Genomic DNA, 26770 nt, shown 5'->3' with positions numbered 1-26770 from the left:
GCATTTTAGAGACCACAGAAAAAAGCGTGAATCCCATCCAACAAATTTAGGCAAATTTAATGTCTTTTTAAATAACACATAATTATAGCCAAATTGTGCCTAGAATTCAAAATGAAATTCGGTCTGCGGATTTTTATTTTCGATATGCCGACAAAGAAAGTAAATTTTTTATGACGAAAACATCTAACAATAGAACTAAGTTCAAGGGCAGAGTAATAATACTTTCTTTTTGAAGTGCCCAAAAAATGATCGCTCATTTCAAAAATAAATCTGTACGTGATTTGTATTTTTATTGATCTAATGATTTATTGTCAATCAAATTCCCCACAAAAGATTCTAATTTACAGCACAGGAAATTAATTAAAATTGTTTTCATTCTTGAATTAAGCTTTCAAGCGTATTAAATTATTTGCTTTGTAATTTGATATCTTCCTGAAGGCGTTGTTTACTCAGATTTCCATTTTATCGCTTTACCAAAATTGTTTGCCTTACCAATTGATTTATGTTTTAATTTAATAAGCAGTTAGGGTAAACAAAGGATCTCTTAATGCAATTATGCATATGACACTTAAGGTTGACTCACAGTCACACTTATCAAATGGTATAAGTAACAGCTCGTAGGAAGTCAACATGAGCAAAAGTGCACACATAATATTTAAACGGAGGAGACAAATAAAGAGAATAAAAATTGTATAATTAAATCAAGTCAATTGCACTGTCTTTGCACTGAACTTGAAATTGTCTGGTCCACGGCTGTGTGCATCTTCTATCCATTTCGAAGCAATTACATTTGAGCGAGAAAACGCAAAATATGACGTAGAAAATTGTAGAGGCATCTTAAAATTTCAGTCGATTGTCTTGTGTGCACAAATAAACCTATATCTAGCTATCAATAAAAGCAAGGGTTTTCACAATTAATGTAGCATTTGCTTGCAACATATTTGACTAGCAAATACGCTGGCTTATTTGCATATCACACTGGCTGCACAACACGTCGTATACGCAATTACATTTGTCAGCTTATGCAGGCTTATGGAATGCAGCACGAACGCATATTTATAAGAATCACTGACATGCAATTTGTAATTGGTAAAATAAACATGTACTTTATGGACGAATAAAATGTTAGATTTGTGGACATTTGTGACCACATATAAACTTGTATTAGTAGCGAAATGTTGATTTAATCCATAATTTCTGGTCTCTATTCAAATAAACTTGATTTAGTTTTAGATTAGTTCAGTTTTGTTTGATAATTTCGACATGGCTTTCCAAAACAAGTTGTGAAAACTTTAATTGATATGTGCAGTTCAATAATGAACAACTTTTTAGAAAAACTTTTTGATTTTTAATTTTTTATAATATTATATTTGGGGTAAACAATTATTCAATTTAAAATTTGAAAACCCCCCAAAATGTATACAATTTTTGACCCATTCTGTTCTGCTCCGAAACATATCGAAAACTCTTTCAAGTACTGTCAACCACATATCAACTTGAGTATAAAGTACCATTAAGATCTTTCGGTTTTAATTTAAGAAACAATTTGTTCCCTTTGGGAATTACGTTTTGCAATTTGCTGACGTCAAGAAAACTGACAAGTTTACAAGTCTCATTTGAGACGAGAGAAGCTCGACAACTTTTTAATAAATTAATACATTTTTAATGACAAGAGTGGCGGTTGCGTTGTCTCGACTGCTGGCTTCCAGAAAGAAGACGAAATTACGACTTTTGATTGTATCGCTATATTTTTTTTCCGTCTTGTGTTTTTTGCAGTTGTCATAATGTGCGCCGATCCGCAGTCGATACGTCAAATTATGCTGACAGCCGAGGAGTTGAATATGATCGATAGCGGCGAATATGTTTTCATCAATATTGAATTATTTTCGCGGTGAGTATCTCAACACTAAACAAATGTTTGAATTACTTAACAAAGTCACACACACACACACACACGCACACACATTAATGCGGACAAAAGGTGATCATTTATGGCAATTGCCGATCAATTTCCTGCCTTTCACTTTGGCCAAATAAAAATGGGGAAAAAATCCACGCGCACTCTCGACAAATAGAAAAAAATATATATTCTTTACAAACTGCGCATGAGCAGCATTAGTCAAGGTTGTTAATGTTATGAAATGTACCAAGCGAGCTTTATAAATAGCTTCTGCATTTGCCTCACAAGAGCCTAACTATTTTTAAATTGAGGAAATTCCATATTTCGGCACATGGCTCGGTCGATTAAAGCCAGTCAAACTCCGAGCCCGAACAATGGACGACAAGCAAAGTGCCCACCTCAGACTCCAACTCAGATTCAGATTCAGATATTGACTCCGAGCCATATTTATTATGATTAACCACGAACATTAGTGCTGAGTAATGCCCCAGCTTCTTTGTTCGTCGCTCGATCTTACTGGGGTTTTTAGCCAGCACTTTTTTGTCCCACCGAAAAATTGGCTTCATCCCAAAAAAGGCAAAGTTAATGGGCCTTAAAGAGTTTCCTTCTGGCATTGCAAAGAATTTAATTGCAATCGGGTGTATTTGCATGTGCATTAAATGCACTCTAATCGCTCGACCTTCATGACACTCGCAATCAATGGAAAAATGCTGCGTATATATATGTGCACTAATCTATCTATATACTTGTGCATCAAAGCGTGTGTGAATGCCGGTATATGCATTGGATTAGCTAATCAATTTCCTGCTTGCAAAAGCGCAAAGTAAACAGACGGCAAGATAATAAAACCTATTATTAGAAGCCCTTTTTTAAGTTATGTGAAGATATGTACTTTTTATGAGGATGGGTAAAATAAAACTAAATGATAGAATGTTTTATAACTGCTTTTAGGTGGGTGCAAAGCATAAAATTTTCTTTTGATTCAATTATTTTTAAAATGTAAAGCAAAACCCAGATAGACTTATAAACAAGTCACATTATTTATTGCAACCCCCTCCTTAAAAATCCTGGATAGTTGCAACAATCTTCAACAGTCGAATCCCAGAAAGCAATCTTCAGTCAATATTTTTTAATTTTACTATCTGCTAACATTGAAGCGAGAGAAATACATGGGAGATGCAGATGATAACCGGGTAAATGCATTACGTGGAGGGGCTAAGCAATTCCAAATGCATTTACTCAGAATCAAACTGAAAAGTGGCAGCTAGTGCATTTGTATGGTGGACTTTACAATTCTATTTATAAACAATTTATGACGCATATCAATAGCTGGTAATAAACCTAAACCAAAAGCGGCACAAAGGCAAATTAAAACGGCATTGATAAGAAATAACTAAAATTATAAAAGGGAACAAAAATTGAAATACTCAAAACTTGATAATAAATAAAAAACGGGATTGATAAGTAAAAGCAAAAACAAAGAAAAGGGAAGAGAAAAGTGAAATATCTGACAAATGATAATAAGTGAAAAGGCGAAGTGGCAAAAAGGCGAAAAAACAATCATAAAATATTACAGAAATTAGTAATTACTCGAAGAAAAAATTGTATTTTGTACACTATTTTAATTTTTTAAGTAAATGAATGAACTCGTCATAAATCATAATATATTTGTTACTTTCAAACCCATTATTTTTTATTAAAAATAAAGTTTAAGTAGTTATAAACAGTTATAATTTTTTAGAAATTTTAGTAACTGATATAAATAATTTTAATAGAATTAAAGTTAAGTTTTTGGTATTTCTTTAAAATAATAATTAACTTTTACCTGTTAATAGAGAAAACCAAAATACATTTTGCCTAGTTTTAGATAAGAATTATTATTTAACACCTACTTCTACCGATACTGATTTGTTTTATTACTATTTTCCCTTTGTAGGGTTCAATATCTGACGTCTCAGCCGTGGTACGATAAGAACGATACGGACCTAAACAATGAGAGGGCCCAGAAGGCCTATACAGCCATGCTGACCGTAACTCCAAAGCAGCCGAATGACAATGAATACACAAGGGTCTCCAATGAGGTGAGTGTGGATCGGGATAAGAAGGAGGAGCAGTTGGCCAGCTAAGGGGATGTGCCTGCATTTGCATGGAAATGGATGTTGTAGCCAATTTGAAAATTTTTGCAGATTTCTTTTGTTTTTCCCCTTTTTTTGCACCTTTTTTGGCCAGCCTCATGCATACTGAATTCCCGCTTACGTTCCCCCACAGCCGCAGCCTATTTTGCATGGCAGTCGGGCGAAGGGACAGGGATTGCCGAAATTTTACTGTTTATACATGGTAAATTTTGTTGCAAACAAACAAAGCCGACAGCTGAGAGCATTTGCAGGCCAACTTCAAGAGGCGAAGAGCCCTCGAAAAAGCAGGGTGCCAGTCACCTGAAAATCGAATGAATTTCCAGGTGCAGTTGTCGATAAGCAGGAAGTGGGGGAAATCTATGGAGGTTGCAACCTCTAAAGGGGATTCTGGAGACTGCAGACTGTCTAGCTAATGACATCCTGTTCTCCACTTATCTATTAGATACTTAGTCTATGAAAATAGACTACAGAGTGAAAATGATTACGACATGTTGATGATGGTTCTCTGCTTGCCAAGCACAAGATTACGCGTCAGCAGAAAGATAACAATACGAAATGCATCTAAGAATTTCATAATTCAATAAGGAGAAAAAAATCTTAAATACCAATAGAAATCTTAAAAAGAAAGCAATTTGGTAAAAACAATTTTATTCTTTCATTGGACAACCCATTAAACTTGAAGAAATGTATTTTTAGAAAGTAAATTTCTTTATGTTAAATGAACTAAACTTAAACAGGAAACTTTAAAAAAAATATCTTACTGTTTTAGTAAAATGTTTCTTAATGAGTTTTTAACTTAGATTCACTATTAAAATAATTAAGGTAGAACGATTTTCCCTTGCTGACCTACTTAATAATCTTTTCGAGTGTAATCATCTGCCAATAATCGACGGAACTCCGTTTGCCAACTGGCTTAACAGTCGTGAGCATTTTGCATCGGTAGCCTTTAAGAACTGGAGCTTAAATCATCGGCTTTCTTGGCAGCAAACTTACGCTCCGTGGACACTTGCAACCGCAGCTTCGGCCAAATCTCGGCGAGGCCACTTGTCAAAGGCGAATGGCGAGCAAATCCGCCGGTGGCACATCGGACTGCGGTGTGCAATAATTTCCACATGGATTGTGACAAAACGTCCTAGACCAGAACTGTCGTCTTCCTTCCTCCGTTTCGAACGAGCGAACGCGTAATTGAATTTTCACGGTGGCCAAAGCAATTAAAGGGGAAAAGCAAAAGGAAAGCGGACAGTAGTTGCCCTCTGGCGATGAATAGAATGGGAGTGGGGAAAAGGGTTTTGGGGAGTTAACTGCACGCAGAAGGGAGATTTATGCGTTGCAAATCGCAACATCGCTATTTACAGATCAAAGCAATTGCCGCGGAGAAGTACAATTACACATTTAGCGACAATGAACCCATCTCGGCATTTGTCACCTCGTTCTTCGATGGAGTGCTCCTCTATGCAAATGCCTTGAACGAGAGCATCCGGGAGGATCCCACGATGCTCACCCGTCCAATCAACGGCACCGATATGGTGCGTCGCATGTGGAACCGCAGCTTCACTGGAATCACCGGCAACGTGACCATCGATGCCAACGGAGACCGGTTGTCCGCTTACTCGCTGCTGGACATGAATCCCACCACGGGAAGATTTGAGATCGTGGCCCACTTCCTGCACAACCGGCTGGAGTTCGAGGCCAACAAGGAGATCCACTGGGCGGGGGATCGAGAGGAGGCTCCGCCGGATCGACCCAGTTGCGGCTACGATGGCGCCCTGTGCCCTGATAATTGTGAGTATTAATCAGTAAATGTAAAACATAGGATCCTTTAAAAAATCGTAGCATACTTATTCGCGACTTTTGCTGGAAACTGTTGAAAAACAATTTATTAAAAAATATCTATCCATCTTCAGTTGATTTGTTCCACCGATATAAAATGTAGTATATTGTTAAATTAAGAAGAGTTTATCTGCATTTTAACTTATTGTAGTTAAAACTCAGATGATGACATGAATCATAAATTATTAAAAGAATGGAAATTTTTTATAAAAACTTCTTCTATTTAAAACACTTTGAGTGCATACATATATCCACTATCACTTTTAACTGAGACCAATTTCTCCATTAGCTTTTACATTATTTTTATAAGTAGCTCAAACTCTCCACAGCATGGGTTTTTACTTATTAATTTTTTTTTAAATAACTGTTAGCTCTTCCCGGTTATGCAATCCTGTCGATTGTGCTGGGAACCATGGTGGTGGTGATGGCCGTGTGCTTCTTCTTCGGCTACCGACACTACATCGCCGAGGCGGAGATCAACTCGATGAGCTGGAAGGTTTCGCTGGAGGACGTGATGTTCCGGGATGCGGCGGAGCGAGGACTGCGCGGCTCCTTCCATTCGCTGGTGAAGCAGAGCTCCCAGCTGACCCTGATGTCCGAGGACATGGTGTCCATCAACGGAGACCGCCAGATCTTCATACCCGTGGGAATGTTTCGCAAGAGCAAGGTGGCCATTAAGCCAGTGGAGGTGGACAATGTGCAGGCTCTGCTCACGCGAAGTTTGATGCTCGAGCTGAAGCGGATGAAGGATCTGCAGCACGACCATTTGGTCAAGTTCTATGGTGCCTGTCTGGACCAGAGACGCAGCTTCCTCCTGACAGAGTATTGCCCCAAGGGTTCGCTGCAGGACATCCTGGAGAATGAGCAGTTCCAGCTGGACTGGATGTTCCGACTTTCGCTGATGCACGACATCGTGCGTGGGATGCAGTTCCTCCACAGCTCCGACATCCGCTCCCACGGCAACTTGAAGTCCTCCAACTGCGTGGTCGACTCCCGGTTCGTGCTCAAGATCACCGACTTTGGACTGCACTCCCTGCGGCGGACGAGATTCGACCTCGAGAGCGACGGAGGCAACTGCAACAGCCACGCCTACTGGAGCAGTAAGTAGACACAATGTTGATTTTGGTGCACTGGCAAAAATGTGAACTGACAAAACTTAGGAGTTTGACGGAGCAAAACTTGATAACGCTTTATATATTATTTTTAAAATATTAAAAACACTTTGCTCTTGCAATTAATAATGAAAAATGTTTCGACAAACAAACTCCAATTAAACGGTTTTAATCAAACCTTAGAAAACCCTACAATAATTTCAGAAATTCCAATATAAGTGAAATAACATACGATTTTTCTCTCTCTGCAGAGCTCTTGTGGACTGCCCCCGAACTGCTGAGAGTGGAGCACAACCGAGCCCCCGAGGGAACGCAGAAGGGTGATGTCTACGCCTTTGGAATTATTGTGCACGAGATAACCACTCGACAAGGTCCCTTTTACCTGGGCAGGTGTGCGTACGAAAAGTCGCCGCAAGGTATGCAATGCAAGTGATTTCAACCTTAGAACCTCCCCATGTACATTCTCCCATTCCTCCTCCTCCACCTCATCCTCCTCCTCTCCTTCGAATGTCTTTTCACTTGGCCATTTTCGTGTTGCGGCCGATTTTGTCTGTGCGGAATTTTAATGCCAGATTTCTGCACATGTTGCGGTTACTCGCTCCGTCAGTTGGCCACTAGGTCGGCCGTGCTGATGGTTATGGGCGAATTTACCTCTAGACGTGCTTTAAATTCCACGGTGGAAAGAGTGCAAGCTATCACTTAATTCCTGCGAACATGTAGCTTGTCAATGGCAAGAATAATGGACAATATTATCGAACAGCACAAAATAGTTTATACATTTTGCAATATATTTTTATTTGGTGTCAAGGGTATTTATTTTAAAAACGATACACCCAGCTCAGTAAAGCAGTATGAAAGTAAAACCTTATTTGATGCCTTCTGCAAAGTGGAAAGATAGCTAAAAAAATTAAATAACATATTTTGGGTTTACTATTGATTTTCTTTAGTGTTTGGTAGTTCATTCCACTTTAAGTCGTCGTAAAAAGAATTTAAAGTAAAGCATAATTTTTATATAGCTGATTAGAGTAAAAGCACTCAATGCCTCGTTGAGCTGAAGGGCAAAGTTCGAGACTCGCGCCGATTTCAATTGGCACCCGAAACTTGGTCTTCGAGTTGGCACTTGACGGATTCATCAAATTAGGCCGTGACTGGAGGTTACGGAACACAGACTCCTCCTCTTTGCCAGCCACTCGTCAGTCGCAGAAATGCAACTTGGCCAACTGGCACTTTTCGAGAGAGTTGTGTCTGCCGGCGAATTTAATTGCGGTGCCGTCGTGCCGGAAATCGAAATCAAAGTGCAGAGGCGGTCGTAAAGTTGCAGCCATCGCAGTGGCGCCCCAGAAGGCAAATCACGGAGTCTTCTTGCGGTGCCGCACGTTCAGGCAGCTGGAATCCTTCCCGATGTTCCTGCCACACAGGAATGGAAGAAACGACCAACAGTCGGACAGCTTCAACCGGGCTTTGCCTTTGTCCTTTTTCCTGTTTTTATCCTTTTTACAACTGGGTGTCTTCTCATTTTTGTTGGTGGTGCTGCTGCCTGTTTTTTTGACTTCATTTACGCTTGCTATCTCCTGCCAAGCCTGATAGTATTGCCTCTGCTGAAGCTCCAGCTTGCGCAGCCATTCGATCCGTGATCTTCCCCAGCCACAGTGGGAAACCGTGGGAGGCGGCGTCCTCTCTCTGCATCCGAAAACCACTTCCGCATCGGTGGGTTCCCTGGTTGCATCCATGCCACCACACTGCCTTTTCCTCGACTTTTTCGCGGTCTTCTTTTTCTTGGGCCCGTTGGTGATGTTCCAAACGAGATCCTCCAGTTGGCTGTTGGTCAGCTTCTCCTTGCGACGGCAGATTAATTGCAGGAGGAGTTCGTGTTGGTGACAGGGTCTCAGTTCACGTGGCTTTGGTGGCCTTGCGTGTACCAACAGAGCGACCAAGTCAAGATAGTTTTTCCTGGTGCTCATCTTGGCAGCAGTGTTGAGGTGTCCTTGTGATGAGTCTGCCTAGCTAATGAGACCCGTTCGGTGTCGACATAAAATTACACTTAAGACTAACACGAATAATTTATATAACCAACTATTAAAAAATTCATTTTGAACTGAAGGATAACTCAAGGTTAACCCTTATTTCTTTTATAGAAATCATTGAGTTGGTCAAGGGATACCATCCGCAGAGAATGCAGAAGCCATTCCGACCGGAACTCGAACCCAATGGCGACACCAAGGCGGATATCAATGGAATCATCAGGCGCTGCTGGGCGGAAGATCCTGCCGACCGTCCGGATTTCAACACCCTGAAGTCCATGATACGCAGGTTTAATAAGTAAGTCGAAATTTCGTAAATTTTGAGATAAAATAAACTAATAAATAGATTTAATAGAAAGCCTTTTGTAATCGCGATTTTTGTTTACACATTTTTAAGAAAATAGTTTGTAACATAGCACTATAAATTGCACCACTTTTCATATAATTTTTTTTTAAATCCCCTTTTTTATCCTTTACAGGGACAACGAGACAGGCAACATCGTGGACAACCTGCTGAAGCGCATGGAGCTGTACGCCAACAACCTGGAGGAGCTGGTGGAGGAGCGCACGCAGGACTACCACGAGGAGAAGAAGAAGTGCGAGAAGCTGCTCTACCAGCTGCTGCCACAAAGCGTGGCAGCTCAGTTGATCAGCGGACAACCTGTGGTGGCGGAGACCTTCGACCAGGTGACGATCTACTTCAGCGACATCGTGGGCTTCACTGCGATCTCGGCGGAGAGCACGCCCATGCAGGTGGTGCAGTTCCTGAACGACCTGTACACCTGCTTCGATTCCATCGTGGAGAACTTTGATGTGTACAAGGTGGAGACGATCGGGGACGCCTACATGGTGGTCTCCGGTCTGCCCATTCGCAATGGCAACCAGCACGCAAGGGAGATTGCCCGTTTGGCATTGGCTTTGCTGGAGGCGGTTCACAATTTCCGCATCCACCATCGACCGGAGGATCGACTGAAATTGAGGATCGGCCTGCACACCGGAGCCTGTGTGGCCGGAGTGGTGGGCCTGAAGATGCCTCGCTACTGCCTCTTTGGCGACACTGTGAACACAGCCTCCCGCATGGAGTCCAATGGAGAGGCACTGAAGATCCACATCAGTGAGACTACCAAGGCGGCGCTGGACGAGTTCGGAACCTTTGTGACCACCCGTCGGGGTTATGTGCCTATGAAGGGCAAGGGCGAGATGCTCACCTACTGGCTGGAGGGCGAGGTGCCCCGTCCCGACTCCCTGATCTCGCCCAGCAAGCTGATGCTGACGCGACGCTCCTCGCTGAAGCAACCGCAGCGCAGCCAGTCGCACCACCTGCACAAGCAGTACTCCGAGCTGATGGTGGCCACGCCGCCACCACCCCAGCGGCCACCACCGGCGATCGCATTGCCAACGCCACCACCGGCGGTCCTCCCACCATACGGATGCAGGGATTCGCCCAATCTCCGCGTGAAGCGCAAGATCAGCTCCAGTTCGCCCAAGCTGAATGGTGGCGGTGGCTTCGACTATCACAAGACTGAGAACCTCTATCTGGACGCATCGGCGGCGGCTGGTGGCCAAAGGAACTGCGACATCTACAGCAGCCGCAGTTTGCGGGACACGGAGGAGGCTTCGGACAGCTGGGAGCTGGCCCACTTCCGGCTGCCGCTGAGCGGAGCACTCAAGAGCCACCATCACCTGAACAACAACAATAGCCACGGCTATGTCCACTCGAATTCCAGCTCCAATCTGAGCGGCATCCTGCAGCCACCGCCTGCATTGTCCGGCCAAAGGAGTCGGCTGAAGCCCTCGCCCACGATCTCAACGCTGCTGACGAACGCCCGGAACGAGGTGAACGCCTCGCCGGGTCCGGAAACGGGCAGCATGGGCAGTGGCCAGCTGCGGATCAAGTTCGCCGAGGGCGACGAGGCTCCACTGCTGCCCGCGGTGGTGCAACCGCCACCTACACCGCCGAATCCGATTCCGGTTCCGATTTCGATTCCGGCTGCTGCTGCGATGCCCCAGCTGGTGAATGCTACCAGTCCGCAGCGGAGTGCCAGTGGCCAGAACATTCCGGCGGACAGCAACCACTACGGCTATCTGGTGAAGAGCTACAAGCAGCAGTGCCCACCGGTTTCGGGCAGTGCCGTCACCCAGCCGCTGCTGGCCAAGATCAACTCGTAGTTGTAAGACGCGGGGGAGCAGGAGCAGAAGTGCACTCCCTCGACCCCGTAAACATATGCATATTAAGTGTACTTGTTTGTGATAATAAGTTAAACCCAAGTTGAACAAGTTAGTGGTTAGTCGACAGTCGACCGAATCAAATTCGAAATTCGTACGGGAACTCTTCTAAAATGTTTCGTAGTTTTTAAACGACCTTTTTCCCCTTAATCATAAGTAGCGAATTTTACATGTTAAAATGGAAAACAAACCTCAAAACAAAAAACACTCGATGTAAATAGCAATTTACTCCAAAACAATTTGTTCCTTGTGCTTTGAATATTCACTCTCTCCAAACTCAGACAATTAGTTTAGAGTAGTTATTAACTAATGATAAGCGTAGGCCATTTGTGAAAATTTCTTATATGTAAAGTATTAGACGAACATGAATATTTATTTTAAAATTTGACGAATAAAGAAATCTATATATACTAAGCATGCATTCATTGGTAGTTGATGTCTGTCGGTAAAAATTAATTTCAGTTTTAGGTTTGTGTAAAAAACTTTTTATGCAGAAAGGTCAAAACCCTTAGTGAATAATAACACCTGGTCTTAAATAAACAGTCAATATTAAATTCTGTATATTAAGTTTTGTTTACAAATTAAATTACTTTTGCATGACAGTTTTTGTCTTTCAGGTTTTTCAGTTCTTAAAAAGTTTTAAGTTTTTTAAAAACTTTTGCCCAAAATAACTTAACACGATTACAATTGATAACACGGTTTTGAATACCCAGCCAAGCCCGAAACTCAAATCCAGGGCTGGATAATAGTGTGCCCGGTTACGAACATTTTCTCCACTGATAAGAAAACTTTCAAAATGTTTTCCTCAGTGTTAAGATTAAACTCGAAACATTACTTTCTAAAAATTGTACTCCTTTAAATAAACTTTTTAAACGAGACAAAAAAAAAACTTGATAGGAAAACGTATTTAAACTCACGCGCTCACAACTCGAAGTAGTATATTTTTTCTTTCCGGCCAACGGGCACACTGAGCTCCTTATCCAATATTTTTGTTGATCGCCGAGTGGACAGGAGTTTTTCGCAAGGTTGCGTTAATTGAGTTTTCACCTCATACACCTCGGGTTACAGTGTTCCCTCTGCCGCGAGACTTTTATAGCGGGTAAGCAGGAAATCAAATCCATTCAGTCCCATCGAGCATACGACCAACATTGCATAATTTAGCATAGCCAATGAATGGACTGAATGAGTTGCAACTTCCATAGCACACGGATTTCACACGCCGGATAGTTTGGTGCCGTGCTGTAAAATTTACAAATTTAATATAATAAACACATCACAATTTGCACACCGCTTACCTGGAGCCAAGTGACAAAAAAAAATAGTGAATTCCCGTTTGGGGGCGTCTGATAATTTGGGTGAATAATAGCGAGATTGCCGCCGCCCATAAAACAAAGCAATTGCGTTCACCGAGCTGTTCCAGTCACAGAGCTCCACTTTATCTGGCACGTTAGAGCTTATCGTATACCGTAATTGGTTTGTTATAGGAACCCCGGATCCATCATGTTGTACTGCCCGCCCAACGTGACCCTCAGCGAGGTATGGACGAAGCATGGCATCTCGCACTGCTTCATGGACACCGTGGGTCCGGCAGTCTACGGTGGATTCCTTCTCCTCTTCGGCTGCATCCAGTTGCTGATGTACCGGAAGTATGCCACCCGAATCACGGATCCCACACAGATCTCCAAATCGCGACTGTTCGCCCTGCAGTTGTTCCTCTTGCTTCTGCTCCCAGTGTTGGCAGCACTGCGTTTTCTGATGAATGCTCGAATTTATCCGGATAGTGCGGTCTACGGGTATATGGTGAGTTTGATAATCTCTAGAGGAAACCCTAAGATTTACTTGATTTTTCTTGCAGATCTTTTCCACTTGCATTGTTTGCTTTTCGTACCCGTTTAGCATCTGTTTGATCCTCAAGGAGCGCTACTACCAGCTGCCCTCGATGCCAACGCGAGGTCATGGACTCATCTTGCTGCTCTTTTGGACACTAGCCTTTATCAACGAGTCGTTGGCCTTCATTAATCTGCGCCATGAAGACTGGTGGTTCAACCTGAAAACGTAAGTCATGGGATAAAATATAAAAAGGCTGTCTAATGTATTCCTTTACCTTTTCGCAGGAACAAGGATCAAATTGAAATGGGCCTGTTTGTAAGCCGCTTCCTTTGCTCGCTGCTCATCTTTGTTTTGGGCTTGAAGGCACCTGGCATCATGGCCCCCTACAATCCACATCAACGGTTGGACAACGAATCCTCCGCAGAAACACAAGGAAGCGTGCCAACGGGATCGGCTTTCAGGAATGGTTGGCGCAAGCTGCGCACCGTTTTTCCTTACATGTGGCCGAAGAAGAATGTGGCTCTACAGATATCCGTCGTTGTTTGCATTATACTGCTGCTGGCCGGTCGTGTCATAAAGCTGTTTTTGCCGATTTATCGCAAGAAGTTGGGTAGGTCATGGCTCAGAGGGGTACCAAGTTGATTAATCATTACTAATCTCTTGCCTTCACAGTGGACAGTCTTACCATTGCACCGATCATCTTCCGCTGGGACTTTGTGCTCATCTACGTGGGGTTATCCTTCCTCCAAGGAGGCGGAACTGGCAGCATGGGATTGTTTAATAACCTGCGCACCTTCCTCTGGATTCGGGTTCAGCAGTATACTACTCGGGCAATTGAAATCGACCTCTTCCGGCATCTTCACCGTCTCTCACTGAGATGGCACTTGCAACGGAAAACGGGCGAGGTGCTGCGTGTGATGGATCGTGGAACTGACTCTATTAACAACCTACTCAACTACATTGTCTTCTCCATTGCGCCCACGATTCTGGATCTGCTTGTGGCTGTGGCTTACTTTGTGTACGCCTTTAATTGGTGGTTTGGCTTGATCGTTTTTCTCACCATGTTTCTGTATATCGGTAAGTAAAAAGAAGGAGAATTGTTTAAAATAATAATCATTTAAATAATTATTATGTTATAAGTAAACAAAAATCAAAAGGTGTACGGTTTTGCGGTTTTAAAACTTATACTATAAAACAATTGTTTTAAAAATAGATTATGTCTTGATATAATTGCGTTGTATGACACTATCTTGAAGCTTTCTTTTCCTTAGACGAAGCACCTTATTGATAAAAAAAAACTTGATAAAATTTATTTTGAAAGATAAGAAATGCAATGAATAATAATCATATATAAATAACTTTATTTTTTTAGCTTCGACGATTGCCATCACCGAATGGCGCACCAAATACCAGAGAAGGATGAATCTGGCGGACAACGAGCAGCGAGCTCGCAGTGTGGACTCGCTGCTGAACTTCGAAACTGTTAAGTATTACGGAGCGGAACAGTGGGAGGTGCGCTGTTACGAGGAGGCTATTCAAAAGTACCAAAAGGAGGAGTTCCTTTCCATGCTAACCCTTAACATGCTGAACACCGCCCAGAACATAATCCTGTGTCTTGGCCTGCTTGCCGGATCGCTGCTCTGTGTTTACCTGGTGGTCCATCACCAAACACTCACCGTGGGCGACTTTGTGCTCTTCTCCACCTACCTCATGGAGTTGTATATGCCTCTTAATTGGTTTGGCACCTATTACCGCGCCATCCAGAAGAACTTCGTGGACATGGAGAATATGTTCGATCTGCTGCGCGAGGAGGAAGAGATCGTGGACGCGCCAGGCAGTTCGCCACTCATTACCAGTGGCGGTGGCATCGAGTTCTCCAACGTGACCTTTGGCTATTCGCCGGAGAAGATAGTGCTGCACAACATAAGCTTCACTGTGCCCGCCGGGAAGACAGTGGCCATTGTAGGACCTTCTGGAGCTGGCAAAAGTACCATCATGCGTCTGCTGTTCCGCTTCTATGATGTGCAAACGGGAGCCATTCTAATTGACGGGCAAAACATCAAGTTGGTGCAGCAGGAGAGCCTGCGAAAGGCCATTGGAGTGGTGCCACAGGACACGGTACTGTTCAACAACACCATTTTCTACAACATAGAGTATGCCAAGTTGGGCTCCAGCGACGAAGCCGTTTACGAGGCTGCACGCGCCGCAGACATTCACGAAAGAATCCTCGGCTTCCCGGACAAGTACGAAACGAAGGTGGGCGAGCGGGGATTGCGACTCAGTGGAGGCGAGAAGCAGCGAGTGGCCATCGCCAGAACGCTGCTCAAATCACCCATCATTGTGCTTCTGGATGAAGCTACATCTGCTCTAGATACGCACACGGAACGTAACATTCAGGCTGCTTTGGCCAGAGTCTGCGCCAATCGCACCACCATCATCGTGGCCCATCGGCTGTCCACCGTCATCCATGCGGACGAAATCCTGGTGCTGCAGCAGGGAAACATTGCGGAGCGAGGCAGGCACGAAGAGCTCGTCCTGCGGGAGGATGGCATCTATGCGGACATGTGGCAGCAGCAACTGAAGAATCTGGATACGGAGCAAAGTGGCTCCGACAACGGAGACGCCAGTGCGGAATCGGGATCGGAGAAACGTAGCGGAGGAGGGGCTGGCGGCACCAGTGGTGCCAGGCCGAGTGGTGCTGGACCGAGTGGCGCTGGACCGAGTGGTGCTGGACCGAGTGGTGCTGGAACGGGTGGTGCCTACTTCAGGGCAGGACACGCTCATGGGGGAGCTCGCTAGACTTAAGACACACACACAAAATACTTTCTGTTATTCCTGATTCCATGTGATTTGTGGTGTATTGTTATACGTAGGAGAAGCTCGTCAAAGTCTAAGTTCGTCTTTAAGTAACCAAATACGCTACTCTTAAAATAATAAATAACATAGATTTTTATAGACAATCCGTGGCAGCATATTTGCGTTGCTTTTAATATTGAGTGTCGGTACCAAAAAAACAAAATAGCTCTACGTTGGAGACAATAGTCAATTTAAATATAAGTAATAAAAACTTATTCATATAAAGATTATAATTTTCTTAAAAGCCTAAGAATTTTGTAATCACGATCTTCAAAAATGTAGCATTTTAGAAAGTCAGGTAACTTAAAATCGGTGATACTTTGTGCTGGTGCACCCAGCAAAATCTATTTATAGGACAGCATCGAAGAGTAGTCCATAAGATTGTAAGAGAGCCAGCCAAGCTGCTCTTTGCGATGATGATGCTTATCAGCAGCAGAACCTCCAGCAAGGCCAGCAATCCCCGGCTGTTAAGTCCGCTCGCAGCCTCAGTCTGAGTTTGGATTGGGAATCGAGAAGACGTTGAGCTGTGTTTCGGGAATTAGACGCGTTGGCGATAAAGAAGGAAAAGCGGCGGCTTCTTTGAAACATCTGATAATACATAGTCGCGTTTGCATATATATATAATATATATTATAAATATATAGATTCCCTTATATTACAACACTGAATCGAAATCTGTGCGGCAAGTGAAAACCGTCGGGAAATCTGTGTGAAGCCGAGTGCCACGACCTCGGAAGGAAGCAGCAGGCCATGAGGCGACTCAAGTGTTCCGTGTTTGTGTGTACGTGAGAGTAACCTAGTTGATAATCCCAACTGTATCAGAAACTAATAAAAGACCATGACGCAATTGTTCATTGACGAGCGCGCATCAAAAAAAGAATCCGTGGAGCAACCTTGATTAAAGCTTATATATATATAATACATATATACACATGCACATTTAGTACATATAAGAAATTCAATTGATAATTGAAGAGTTTATTGCCCATTCGCGAGAATGCGACATAGCAAAAAGAGGGGTAAAAGGCGGGTGAACTGTGGAGCAGCAGCAGCAGCAACAGCGGCAGCAGCATTAATCGAATTGAAGTTCAATTTCCCCAACCATATCTATCTATCCGGCAGATCTATTCCTGATCTTTGACGCCGGCCATGCCTTCAGCATCATTGGCCTCAACAAACAGATGCTCTACGAGTACGTGGGCAATGTCCTGGTGGGCGCGAAGCCCCAGGACGAGGGACACGCTGCACCGCCCACCACCGGATGGATAGTGCGGGGCAAGCTGACGCTCCAGCGGCAAAGCGAACTGGTCATGGCTGCAGCGGTAAGTTGTCCATCAGGATCAGGTTTCAACAGGTTCTCATAGATTCTTAGGAAACGTTTTGGCTGATCCCCGGCGACCCGGCGGATGATTAATCCGATTCCGTTTCGGAATAATATTTTTGTTTATACCAAAAAAAAAGCGCGATCACTTAGGCACTAAATGTTCGCAGCGCGTACATACTGGGACGCACACATAAATCAATTGTGGAAAATCAAGTCAATTTATTGATTTCATTATCAATTTGTACGATTCAATCGGCGCATTCTCCATCTCGATTCCCTCCGCATTCCCATTCGCAGCGACTTCTTCTCGGCAGACCAAGAAGAATTCGCAGATGAATTAAAGACAATTTAACCATGCCGAGAGCGAGTCGGAAAGAGCTCGGCGGAGTGCTCACAATGAACTGAACTCGGCTGTGAACTTCTTTCATTGAGCCCCCACAGATAATGCCAATATACTCGTACACACATTCCCTTCCTCTCGTTAATCAGCCCTGATTGTTTTGACTGAGAGCGCGGCTCTCTAGGAGTAAGTGGCCATCGTTATCAGGCATCTGGAAGGAAGAGGCATGTGTGCGCCATATGAGAGCCGGCCGATCTGACTGACTAATTTCTGTTTGCCAGATAAACGGCGGCTTATCAGCCGGTTCAGTTGGGCTCGACCCGATCGCTCGATCGCAGATTACTACATTATTGCAGGGCTTTCCCGGCTAATCCCTCAGCTCTCACTTGCAGTTGGTCATCGACGATGTAACGCTGAACAACTCCGGCGAGAAGTTCCTGCAGAACAAGGAGATGTACCCGCCCTACAAGCCCTTCAAGATCGTCCTCACCAAGGAGGGCGCCATCTCGCATGTGGTCTTCAAGGAGGCCGATCCCATATGGAGCATGAACTTCAAGCGGTCCATTGCGTCGGTGCTGCAGTTCCAGATGAAGTCCAGCGGGGCATTCGTCGTGGATGAGGTATGTCATTAGCTCTTTTTCATTGAAATTATATATTTGTTATTTTTACTTTTGTGTTGTTTTATTTTACGAGTGTATTTATTCTATATTAATATCTTCATAATCCCCTCTAGCTTTTTAAAAATTGATCCTAATTTCCCCCTTAAGAATTGTTGCCTACTTTTCGGGACAATTGTTATCTAGTTCATAGTGGAATGTATTATACTCCTAAATAACTTCTTAATTTTTCCTTTTCAGCTTGGCATTCACGGCACCTGTCGTACGGAGTACTTTGTGTCCAACAGGACCAACTATATCTCCATCCGCAAGACGCCAGAGCTGAAGACCTGCATTCCTTACTCGGAGGCGGTGCACATCACCCGGAGCAACGTGCCGCCAAACACTTGTGAGTTCGACCACCAGAAGAGCGTAATCATTGGCAACGAGGCTGTGTATGGAATGCTGCCGCACAACGAGACGGGATACTTCCTGAGTATGGCCCACTCCAAGGGCACCACCCTGATCCACACCTTCGAGTCGACGGGCGAGGCGCAGTTTATCAACTCGGAGCTGCTGCTGAACTTTATCAACGAGACTCCCATCGACAATCCCATCGATATTGAAACCTCAATGGCAGCAGAGCCTTCTCATTTGGAGTTGCAACCACTGGATCCCAGTGATCCCACTGGCGGTCGAAATCCCCAGCAGCAGGAGACACTGATTGTACAGGCGGGCGCACTTCTAGACAGCTTGGCCGAGGGTCTCGAGACCACTGAGTTCAAGTTCTCCGAACCATACGATTCCACGCTATCCGATGTGATCAAGCTGCTCAGCGAAATGGACTTTAATTCGCTGACAAAACTCTACAGGGAGGTGGACATCGGCACCTCCTACCGCCAGGAGACCATCCGCAACATCTTCCACGAGATCATTCCGCGCATCGGAACCAAAGCCTCCGTTTTTCTCACCCACCATCTTGTGCTGAACAAGTTGACCAAGCCGCAGGTGGCGGTGCAACTGCTCATTCCCATGCCCTTCCACATCTTTGAACTCTCGGCTGAGCTGGTGCAAAAGTGCGAGGGCTTCCTCAATATCGGACCAGGTCGTCCGGATGTGCGGCAGGCCGCGATCCTCAGCTTCGCCACCCTCGTCCACAATGTCTATGTGGCCAAGGGAATTGACAAGGAGAAGTTCGAGGAGTACGTGCAAAAGTACTTTAACGCCTATTTAAGTAAGTTTACGAAGAATTCAACGTTATTTAACCCATTAATTAATCCCTGTATTTAACTTAATATTGTAGACGATCGCGACTTCGACCAGAAGATGCTGTACTTGCAGGGTCTGAACAACTTGCAGCTGGGCAACGTCGCCAACTATCTGGAGCCCATCGTTCAGGATCCCAATGAGCACGAGGACCTCAAGTTTCAGGCCGCCTGGACGACTCTTGCCTTGGCAGATCGGCGAGCAGAGCGGATATACGAGGTCTACTGGCCGATCTTTGAGTCGCGCAACGCCAGCTTGGAGCTTCGAGTTGCCGCCGTAACCCTGCTACTGATCTCCAATCCTACGGCTGCCCGTCTGATCAGCATCCATCGCATCATCCAGAGCGAAACGGACCCCCATATGATCAACTACTACAGGACAACGGTGACGAGCATTTCCGAGACAACTTATCCCTGCTACCAACACTTGTAAGTCCACCTACTCACTTACCTCATCCATCCTAGTCTGAAATCCTTGATTGCAGACGCCGCCTTCTGTCCTATATGCACCGTCACCTGCCCAAGAAACCGGAGCCACGCTACTGGGTCACAGGTAACTACATCTTCGACTATCGGGACTCCAAGTTCGGAATTGGCGCAATGATGCAGGTCTTCCTTGTGGGCGATCCCAAGTCGGATATGCCAGTGGTGGCATTTTTCAAGTTCGACACCGAAGCTCTGGGCAAATTCACGGGTCAGCTGGCGGTGGGTATAACCATTGAAATTTATAAATGATTTGAAAACATTTAGTGATAACAATATTCCTTACCATTTTTAGCTGTACATCAAGGCACGTGGTCTGCCGGACACCATCCTGAACAAGATGCAGTCGCGCAACAGCAGCGATCCGTTCACCTTCAAGAGCCTCAAGACACTCCTGGCCATGCTGCAGGCTCCGATCATCAACTCGAAGGACCTGCACCTGGAGTTCATCCTGCAGATGGAGGGCAAGACGGTGCTGTCTTACTACCTCAACCAGCGGATGTTCCAGCAGCTGACCTACGACAACAGTAAGTTTGGTTACCCCAGCCAGTAGCAATTGCTAAACAGTTTCCGCAGTTTTGGAGCGAATGCAGCAGATCATCCGGACGGACAGCCACATCAACATGCAGACGGTGCGATGGCCGTTCATGAATCGCTACTCCGTGCCCACTGTACTGGGCACCTCCTCCGATGTCCTGCTGCAGACCACCGTGCTGACCTCGCTGCGTGGCAACATCACGGAGCAGCGCAGTTCGCCGATAACCAAGCACACGCTGGAGATCGACGCTCGGTACTCGTCATACGCCTCGGTGCGCAGTCGCAGCTACAACCCGTTCCTCAACCTGGACCATGAGATCAACCGGGAGCAGGGCTTCCTCATCTACATCCCCTTCAGCAGTGAGCTGCATCTGAACGAGAGCGGCAGCAAGTGCAGGCGCTACTCCTTCTCCAGGCCACAGAACCTGACCAGCGGTCTGTCCTTCAAGTCGCGCTCGGTGACCAGGACCAGGGGTCTGATCACCAAGACAGCGACAGTGCCCTTCGAGGAGATTATGCTGCCCGAAAGGCGAAACGATGTGGTGAGTGCTTTGAAGGGAAATTATTCTTTTATTATACATTGTGAGAGAAGTAATAACAAATTAAATTTTGCATGGATTCAAATATAAGAATTCATTATATATTGAAAAATATACAAGCTATAATATTGCACAGAACTTAATAGTTAGTAAAACTAGTACATATTTAGAACTTGGATAGCTAAGAGAAAATAACCCTCACTACATTTTAGGTGCAACTCTTTAGCTATACAATGCCGGATTTGGGAGTGCGTCTGGGCATGAGCACGAATCTCAACGAGCTTATCAAGTACAGAGGAATGCTACTCAAGTCAGAATTTACAGAGAAGTAACTTCATCTCCACCAAACCATTTGACTTCTAATCTAATTATATTCCTCATTGCAGTGGCTTCTCCGGCAACATGGTGGTCAGCGCCTTAATGTACATATTCGGCTTTACTCAGCTCAGTTCCATCCACCTGGGCCACGATCGGAACTTTACCATGCTCATGTACAACGAAAAGGCCACCAGAGTAAGAAATTCAAATTTAACCCATAAATATATAACTAATCCCCCGAATCCTTTCAGATCGAGGGCAACTTCTGTACCGAGGATGTGCTGAAGACGGCGGATCTTATGGGCAAGCAGATTGGCCTAACGTTGGAGCACACAGACCACATGGAAGAAGCCCACGTTGTGAACGGAACACACCAAACGGATGCTCTCCACAGGTGGAACATCACCGTGGACGTGCAGGCTTCGACCAAATCCAACTGGTTTAAGGTGACCGGCCAAATTCAGCGCAATTCCAAGGACGATGAAGACGACTGGAAGGTAAGTGATTCGTTGGGACTACGGCACAAATTTATTTAACCAAAGATTCGTTGCTCCTGTTTATCTATCGTCTGTCTGTACTTGTGGGTAATATTGATATGGGTACGTTCACGGGCTGTCAAAAATGTGTGGTGCAATGTGTTGCTCTAACCCTCCTGTCCAGCTATTTCGAGCTCCTCCTCGGCATTGATCAGTGCCACAACGCCATCCTGCAGGGTTTTGACCAGTTCGAACTCGGTGAAGCCGAGCTTTCGCTTATTGGATACGTCCATAACGCCATCTTCGACGTTGACCAGTTCGCCGCCATCCGTGCTGCGCACCTGCAGCTGCAGCTCTTCGGCAAGGGCGAGCAGACGGTCGGGATCCTTGCTGAGCAGCGGCAGGCGGATGTGCACCGAGGCACGCAGGGTGGTGCCCAGATTGGTGGGGCAGGCCGAAAGGTTTCCATAACGAGGATGGCGCGCAAAGGTCAGCGTCTTCTCCAGCTCCGACAGACCGTTGACCAGGCGATTGTAGACATCGCCCAAGTCGCCGCACTGCGCCATCGACATAATCTGCACATGATCCTGTCGGTTCACCCAAATCACGAAGGTCTCGGCGGGATTATGGTAGACACCGCGACCCGTCGGCCAGAAGCGATAGCAGCCGGCGGTGGTCAGCTGTGGGTCGCCCCGCTGGAAGAGTATATGACGCTTCACCATTTCGGCTTGGGTCTCGGCATCGATGTCCCCCATCGTCAAGTAAGAGCCAATTAGCTCGCCATCCATGGTCTCCGTGGCGGAGCGCACCTTCTCCTCCACCTCGATAAACTGCTTCTCGGTAAGCTTCGGGAAGAATGGCAGTCCCTCGATGTTGCGAACCAATCGGATTCGCGCGGACATGATGTACTTGCGCTCCGGATCGAGATTCTCGATCTCATCCACGTTGCCAAAGTCTGGATCCTTCTGCAGCACATCGCTCTCGTTGTCCATCTGACCATGGAAGTCCATAATGATCGGGTCAAAGAGCTTGTTGAAGACGTCGTAGCTGTCGGCATCCGCCGCGTAAACTCCCACGGGAGCCTCATGGTGCTCAAATCCGGCCACAGCGCAGTCGTATAGGTACGCGTCCACTGGCGCAGGAGTGGTGACCAGCATGTACTCCTCCAAAAGTTCTGGAGTAAGGTATTTGCGCAGCAGCGAGGCAACGTTCTCCTCATCGTCCATAAGCGATTTGTAGCCCTCTGTGGTGAGCTCCTGGTACTCCTCCGGTGACTTCTTGCTGTTGGTTTTAAAAAAGAAGATGTGTTAGTAGAACTTTAAAATGGCAACCTAAAGAACATACATTTGGCCGCGAAGTCGCTCGAGCTCCTGCTCCAGCTTCGAGATGTGCGTCTTGGCCTCCTCCAGGTCATTCTTCATCACATCGTACTGGGCATCATCCGGGCAGCTCTCGCACATGAACTTGCGCACAAAGCGGATGGCATCCTCCGGCTTGTTCTGCTCCTCGTAAAGCTTGATCAGAGCCTTGCTCAGGGCATCGATGACCCCGGCACGTTCCAGATACTTTCGATATTGCACTCGTTTCGATTCGATCTGTGTAGCCAATTGAATACCTCTTCAGATTCGATTGATTGGCATAATGGTATTCGACTTACCGATGTCATTTTGTGGTGTCCAAATGAAATTCAAGTAAACATAAATTTATAAACACAACGCAAAGTGAATGCACTTGATTGGCGGGCCCGAAAATGATTCGACAGCACTTGGGCTATTTAATGATTTTTAAGCCCGTACAAAAGAAATGAAAAATTGAAATTTATTCCCAAAAAAAATGTGCGAAGGGAGAAATTCGTCCGAACAGTAGCGTAACTGGCTGCCTTCTACTGAGCTCACTCGAATCCGTATTGATCAAACGGGGCGACGTTCCCCGCCAGGCCTGCCTGCCAGCAGTCCGCTTGCCACTCTCGGCTCTCCTCAGTCTCGATTCCGGGACGCAAACAACCCACGAATGTGGGCCAACAATTGCGGCAACTGCTCGAGTTGTTGGTCGGGTGGGTGGGCGTTTGGTTTTGGTCCGTGTAATAACCTGGCACGCAGGCACGGACGGAAAGGGACGGAACAGTCAGTCAGGATGTGTGTAGGCCCGCTAATCGTTGCCGCAGTTGTTGTGGCTCTGTTGTCTGCTATTTCGTCATGGTAATGTGCCCCATTCCACACGACTGGAACCTCCACCGAGCAGCTGAGTCCACAATATCTTGTCTCTATGATGGTGGCCAGCAGGGTACCCACAAAATGCTTACAGGGTGTCACGCCCGCCGCCCAATGAGAGCACTTGACTTGGCCCGAGTCTCAAGCCGACCGTTGACTTGCTTGCTTATTATACACAACCACACAGTTACGACAAAGAATATAATGGCAATTAATTCCTTAGGCCGCAAAATAGGGTCATATTTCATGTAAAATAATTACAATGCTCAAGTTTGTTCAAAGCAGCTTTGAAATAAAGCATGCAAATAAAGCAAACTTAACTCTTATTCTTAATTCTATTACTAAAATTGCTACAAAAGTACATTCAAGAGTTTTTTACTCACCGCCTCTGTAGATTTTAACTCATTTGCATTATTTGTTTAGGCCTGCACCAAGTTGACCTATGAACCGCTGGTGTTCACCAAGCGACCCCACACTCTCAATGGCAACGTGGCGTTCGGTTTGGCCACGGAGGAGGGCGAGTGCCCGGAGAAGGGCTCCACTGTGCAATTTGCGGCTAGAGCTGGGGTAAGTGTGAATGTTGTGGATGCCAAGAAAGTGAATTTCTTTGAAATTAACCGCCCTCCTTGTTGCAGCCCTCAGAGCACGCCCGTGCCTTCCTGCGCTCCAACAAGATCTCACTGACGGACACCGACTTCTGTCCCAAGGAGGTGCTCAAGTTCTCGCCCATTCCCACGTCCAAGTATTGCAAGCGCAGCAACTTTGAGAACTTTACCTCTATAACGCAGTACGACATGGACCTGAAGTTTAATAATGTAAGAATAGAATAAATATTTGAATAAATTAAAAGTTTTATAACATCTCACCGTAATCCCTTTTAGATGCCCGCCTGGTTTGAACTGTGGTCCAACAGATTGGACCATCTGGTCTCCGCCTTATCCGCCGACAAAGTGGACAGTCTGCACATGAGTCAAGAGATTAATATCTCAATGCACACGCCTCAAGACCAGTTCCGGTTGGCTGTCGAAGTTAACGGAGCCAAGTGGCGCTTCCATCAAATCCCCTTCCTGTACAAACTGGACTCCAAGTTCGATGCCTCCCACGAGCTCACCTACGTTTCGGGACTCAAACGTTCCTGCTCAGTGATAAATGGTCTGATCAATACCTTCGACGATTACTTAGTTGATCTGCGAGACTATGCTGTGCAACCGGAATGCCTCACCCTCCTGGTGGCCGACTGTTCGCCCACGCCAAAGATGGCAGTCTTCGTAATCCCATCACCTGCGGAAGGACCCGGAAACTACGGCTTGCGCGTCCACATCGGGCAGTTCTACTTCAATTTTTACCCCCGAACAGACAACAGCAGCCAGCCTTCGGACAAGCCAGTGATCATATATTTCAACCCGGACCAAACGCCGCACGATTTGCGCCAGAAGCCATTCCAGTGGCCCTTCGCAACCAGTGACTATGATTTCCGGTAAGTACGCACAATCATAATACAAAACTAGTTGTTTCACCTCTTATTTAATTTTACCTCATATTCAGCGTGGAACTGAACGAACAGAATATATTGATTGTGGAGTGCACGCAGCTGGATTCGACCATCCAGTTTGACCTGTACAACATCCTTAACTTTGAGATCTACGGCGTTTACAAGCACCAGATGTGCGGGCTCTGTAGCCAGCCACTCAACCTCATGCAAAACTACACGATCTGCGAGCATCAGGAGAGCACTCCGACGCCCGTTCCGCTGCAGAATTCCTCCAACGTAGCTGTAGTTGCATAAGTTTAATGTGTGAGTTTATTCTAAAATAAAAGAGAAGTGGAGCCCAGCGGAGGGAGAACATGCAATTCCCAGGGCTTGGATTATTATTTAAAGAAGTTGTATGGTAAATGTTTGGTAATAGAATGCAAGTTTCAAAGAACTGACATCAATTAGTGGGTTTTTCTTGTCACTGTATTTGGTGCTTTTTGTAGAAAGATTTAACAGAAGTTGAAGTTCCAAGATTACAAATAAAAAAAAATGATGATAAATCATTAAGATCATTTCAATGACGAAGAAGAGTTAAATTAAAATAATTGTGATCTATTCATTGTCACTTTCTTTAGCGTAATAGGAGTTTTCATGAAAATGGAAACAATTATTATACATCAATAGTATTCATTTTTTTTAGAAAATGATTTTAAACTTAGGATGGCTATATTATCCAACTAAACAGATGTCAATAAGATTAGTCCCTGTGAAAATCGATCTGCTTTTCGCGATCGCGATGCAATTGAGTTAGAAGGTGCATTCGCAATTGGGGAACCGATTCCAAACGATGGTTGCACAATTTGCATGTCAACGGCTGTAAAACCCCCGCGCTGCAATTTAAAAAATATTTATAAATAAATAATAATAATTGCTCTAATCAATGAAATGCCATTTCTTACAAGTTGCGCCACTCATACAACATCTTGCAGTTCTCCACCAACTGCATTAAATTGCTCATGTCCTCCTCTTGAAGCTCCGGTACAGTGTGCATTGGAAAAATGGACCGTTTACCATATGGCTCAGCCTGTATTGGCAGATCATCGACCCTATCCCACAAATTATCAGCGTTGCTCGTGCAACGTTCAATATAACTTCGATCCTTGTTCAAAAGACTTTAAAAAAAATATAGGATAAGAATAGATAAAAAAAACTCTAATCGTTGCAATCTTACCGATTTATTAGATGACGCAGCTGAGTGTATATATTAACACGTTCTCCAGCGCTGACCGCTGGATAAT

General features: G+C 45.2%; 6 protein-coding genes across 9 annotated transcripts in view; 3 read left to right on the top strand and 3 right to left on the bottom strand.

Moving 5' to 3' along the window:
• The window catches only part of LOC108097322 (atrial natriuretic peptide receptor 1-like), a 36077-nt gene extending 24432 nt beyond the window's left edge, over positions 1 to 11645 (top strand). For all 3 annotated transcript variants that reach the window (XM_017199546.2, XM_017199564.1, XM_017199554.1), the window contains 7 exons: positions 1777 to 1891; positions 3837 to 3981; positions 5391 to 5817; positions 6237 to 6965; positions 7229 to 7393; positions 9113 to 9296; positions 9478 to 11645. In XM_017199546.2, coding sequence (XP_017055035.1) covers positions 1777 to 1891; positions 3837 to 3981; positions 5391 to 5817; positions 6237 to 6965; positions 7229 to 7393; positions 9113 to 9296; positions 9478 to 11167 — 3455 coding nt within the window. In that variant the 3' untranslated portion in view covers positions 11168 to 11645. The remainder of the gene's footprint in view (positions 1 to 1776; positions 1892 to 3836; positions 3982 to 5390; positions 5818 to 6236; positions 6966 to 7228; positions 7394 to 9112; positions 9297 to 9477) is intronic.
• Positions 7756 to 9070, bottom strand: LOC108097338. Its single transcript, XM_017199576.2, has one exon. It carries the CDS (start codon positions 8936 to 8938, stop codon positions 8327 to 8329), a length of 612 nt encoding a protein of 203 aa, XP_017055065.1. The 5' UTR covers positions 8939 to 9070; the 3' UTR covers positions 7756 to 8326.
• Positions 11646 to 12177: 532 nt separating the features above from the next.
• Positions 12178 to 16028, top strand: LOC108096449 (ATP-binding cassette sub-family B member 6). The gene is made up of 6 exons (XM_017198056.2): positions 12178 to 12323; positions 12709 to 13024; positions 13080 to 13279; positions 13339 to 13664; positions 13727 to 14131; positions 14427 to 16028. Exons 2-6 carry the CDS (start codon positions 12725 to 12727, stop codon positions 15851 to 15853), a joined length of 2658 nt encoding a protein of 885 aa, XP_017053545.1. The 5' UTR covers positions 12178 to 12323; positions 12709 to 12724; the 3' UTR covers positions 15854 to 16028.
• Positions 16029 to 16136: 108 nt separating this feature from the next.
• Positions 16137 to 25849, top strand: LOC108096429. 2 transcript variants are annotated; one of them, XM_017198031.2, is made up of 15 exons: positions 16137 to 16691; positions 17033 to 17232; positions 17967 to 18194; positions 18432 to 19404; positions 19474 to 19864; positions 19921 to 20140; positions 20214 to 20445; positions 20495 to 20997; positions 21207 to 21304; positions 21381 to 21507; positions 21564 to 21809; positions 24422 to 24565; positions 24634 to 24813; positions 24880 to 25475; positions 25544 to 25849. In XM_017198031.2, exons 1-15 carry the CDS (start codon positions 16661 to 16663, stop codon positions 25782 to 25784), a joined length of 4410 nt encoding a protein of 1469 aa, XP_017053520.1. In that variant the 5' UTR covers positions 16137 to 16660; the 3' UTR covers positions 25785 to 25849. The 2 variants fall into 2 exon arrangements, with proteins under 2 accessions (XP_017053520.1, XP_017053511.1); XM_017198022.2 differs by having other exon boundaries at positions 21207 to 21322.
• On the bottom strand, positions 21818 to 23680 carry LOC108096458 (arginine kinase). The gene is made up of 3 exons (XM_017198069.2): positions 23446 to 23680; positions 23133 to 23383; positions 21818 to 23069 (listed from the first exon to the last, which is right to left on the bottom strand). The coding sequence occupies exons 1-3, from the start codon at positions 23452 to 23454 to the stop codon at positions 21956 to 21958; spliced, it is 1374 nt and encodes a 457-aa protein (XP_017053558.1). The 5' UTR covers positions 23455 to 23680; the 3' UTR covers positions 21818 to 21955.
• Positions 25850 to 25933: 84 nt separating the features above from the next.
• Positions 25934 to 26770, bottom strand: part of LOC108096442 (probable ATP-dependent RNA helicase spindle-E) — a 7385-nt gene continuing 6548 nt past the window's right edge. Inside the window, exons 9-11 of the mRNA XM_017198045.2 lie at positions 26704 to 26770; positions 26432 to 26644; positions 25934 to 26362 (exon numbers count right to left, since the gene is read on the bottom strand). The exon at positions 26704 to 26770 is cut by the window's right edge and continues 55 nt beyond it. Of these exons, the coding sequence (XP_017053534.1) occupies positions 26230 to 26362; positions 26432 to 26644; positions 26704 to 26770 (413 nt within the window). The 3' untranslated portion in view covers positions 25934 to 26229. The remainder of the gene's footprint in view (positions 26363 to 26431; positions 26645 to 26703) is intronic.

This window comes from Drosophila ficusphila, unplaced genomic scaffold, assembly GCF_018152265.1.
Source record: "Drosophila ficusphila isolate 14025-0441.05 unplaced genomic scaffold, ASM1815226v1 contig_791, whole genome shotgun sequence".
Taxonomy (NCBI): Eukaryota; Metazoa; Arthropoda; class Insecta; order Diptera; family Drosophilidae; genus Drosophila; species Drosophila ficusphila.
This window is presented reverse-complemented; position numbering and strand designations above follow the sequence as displayed.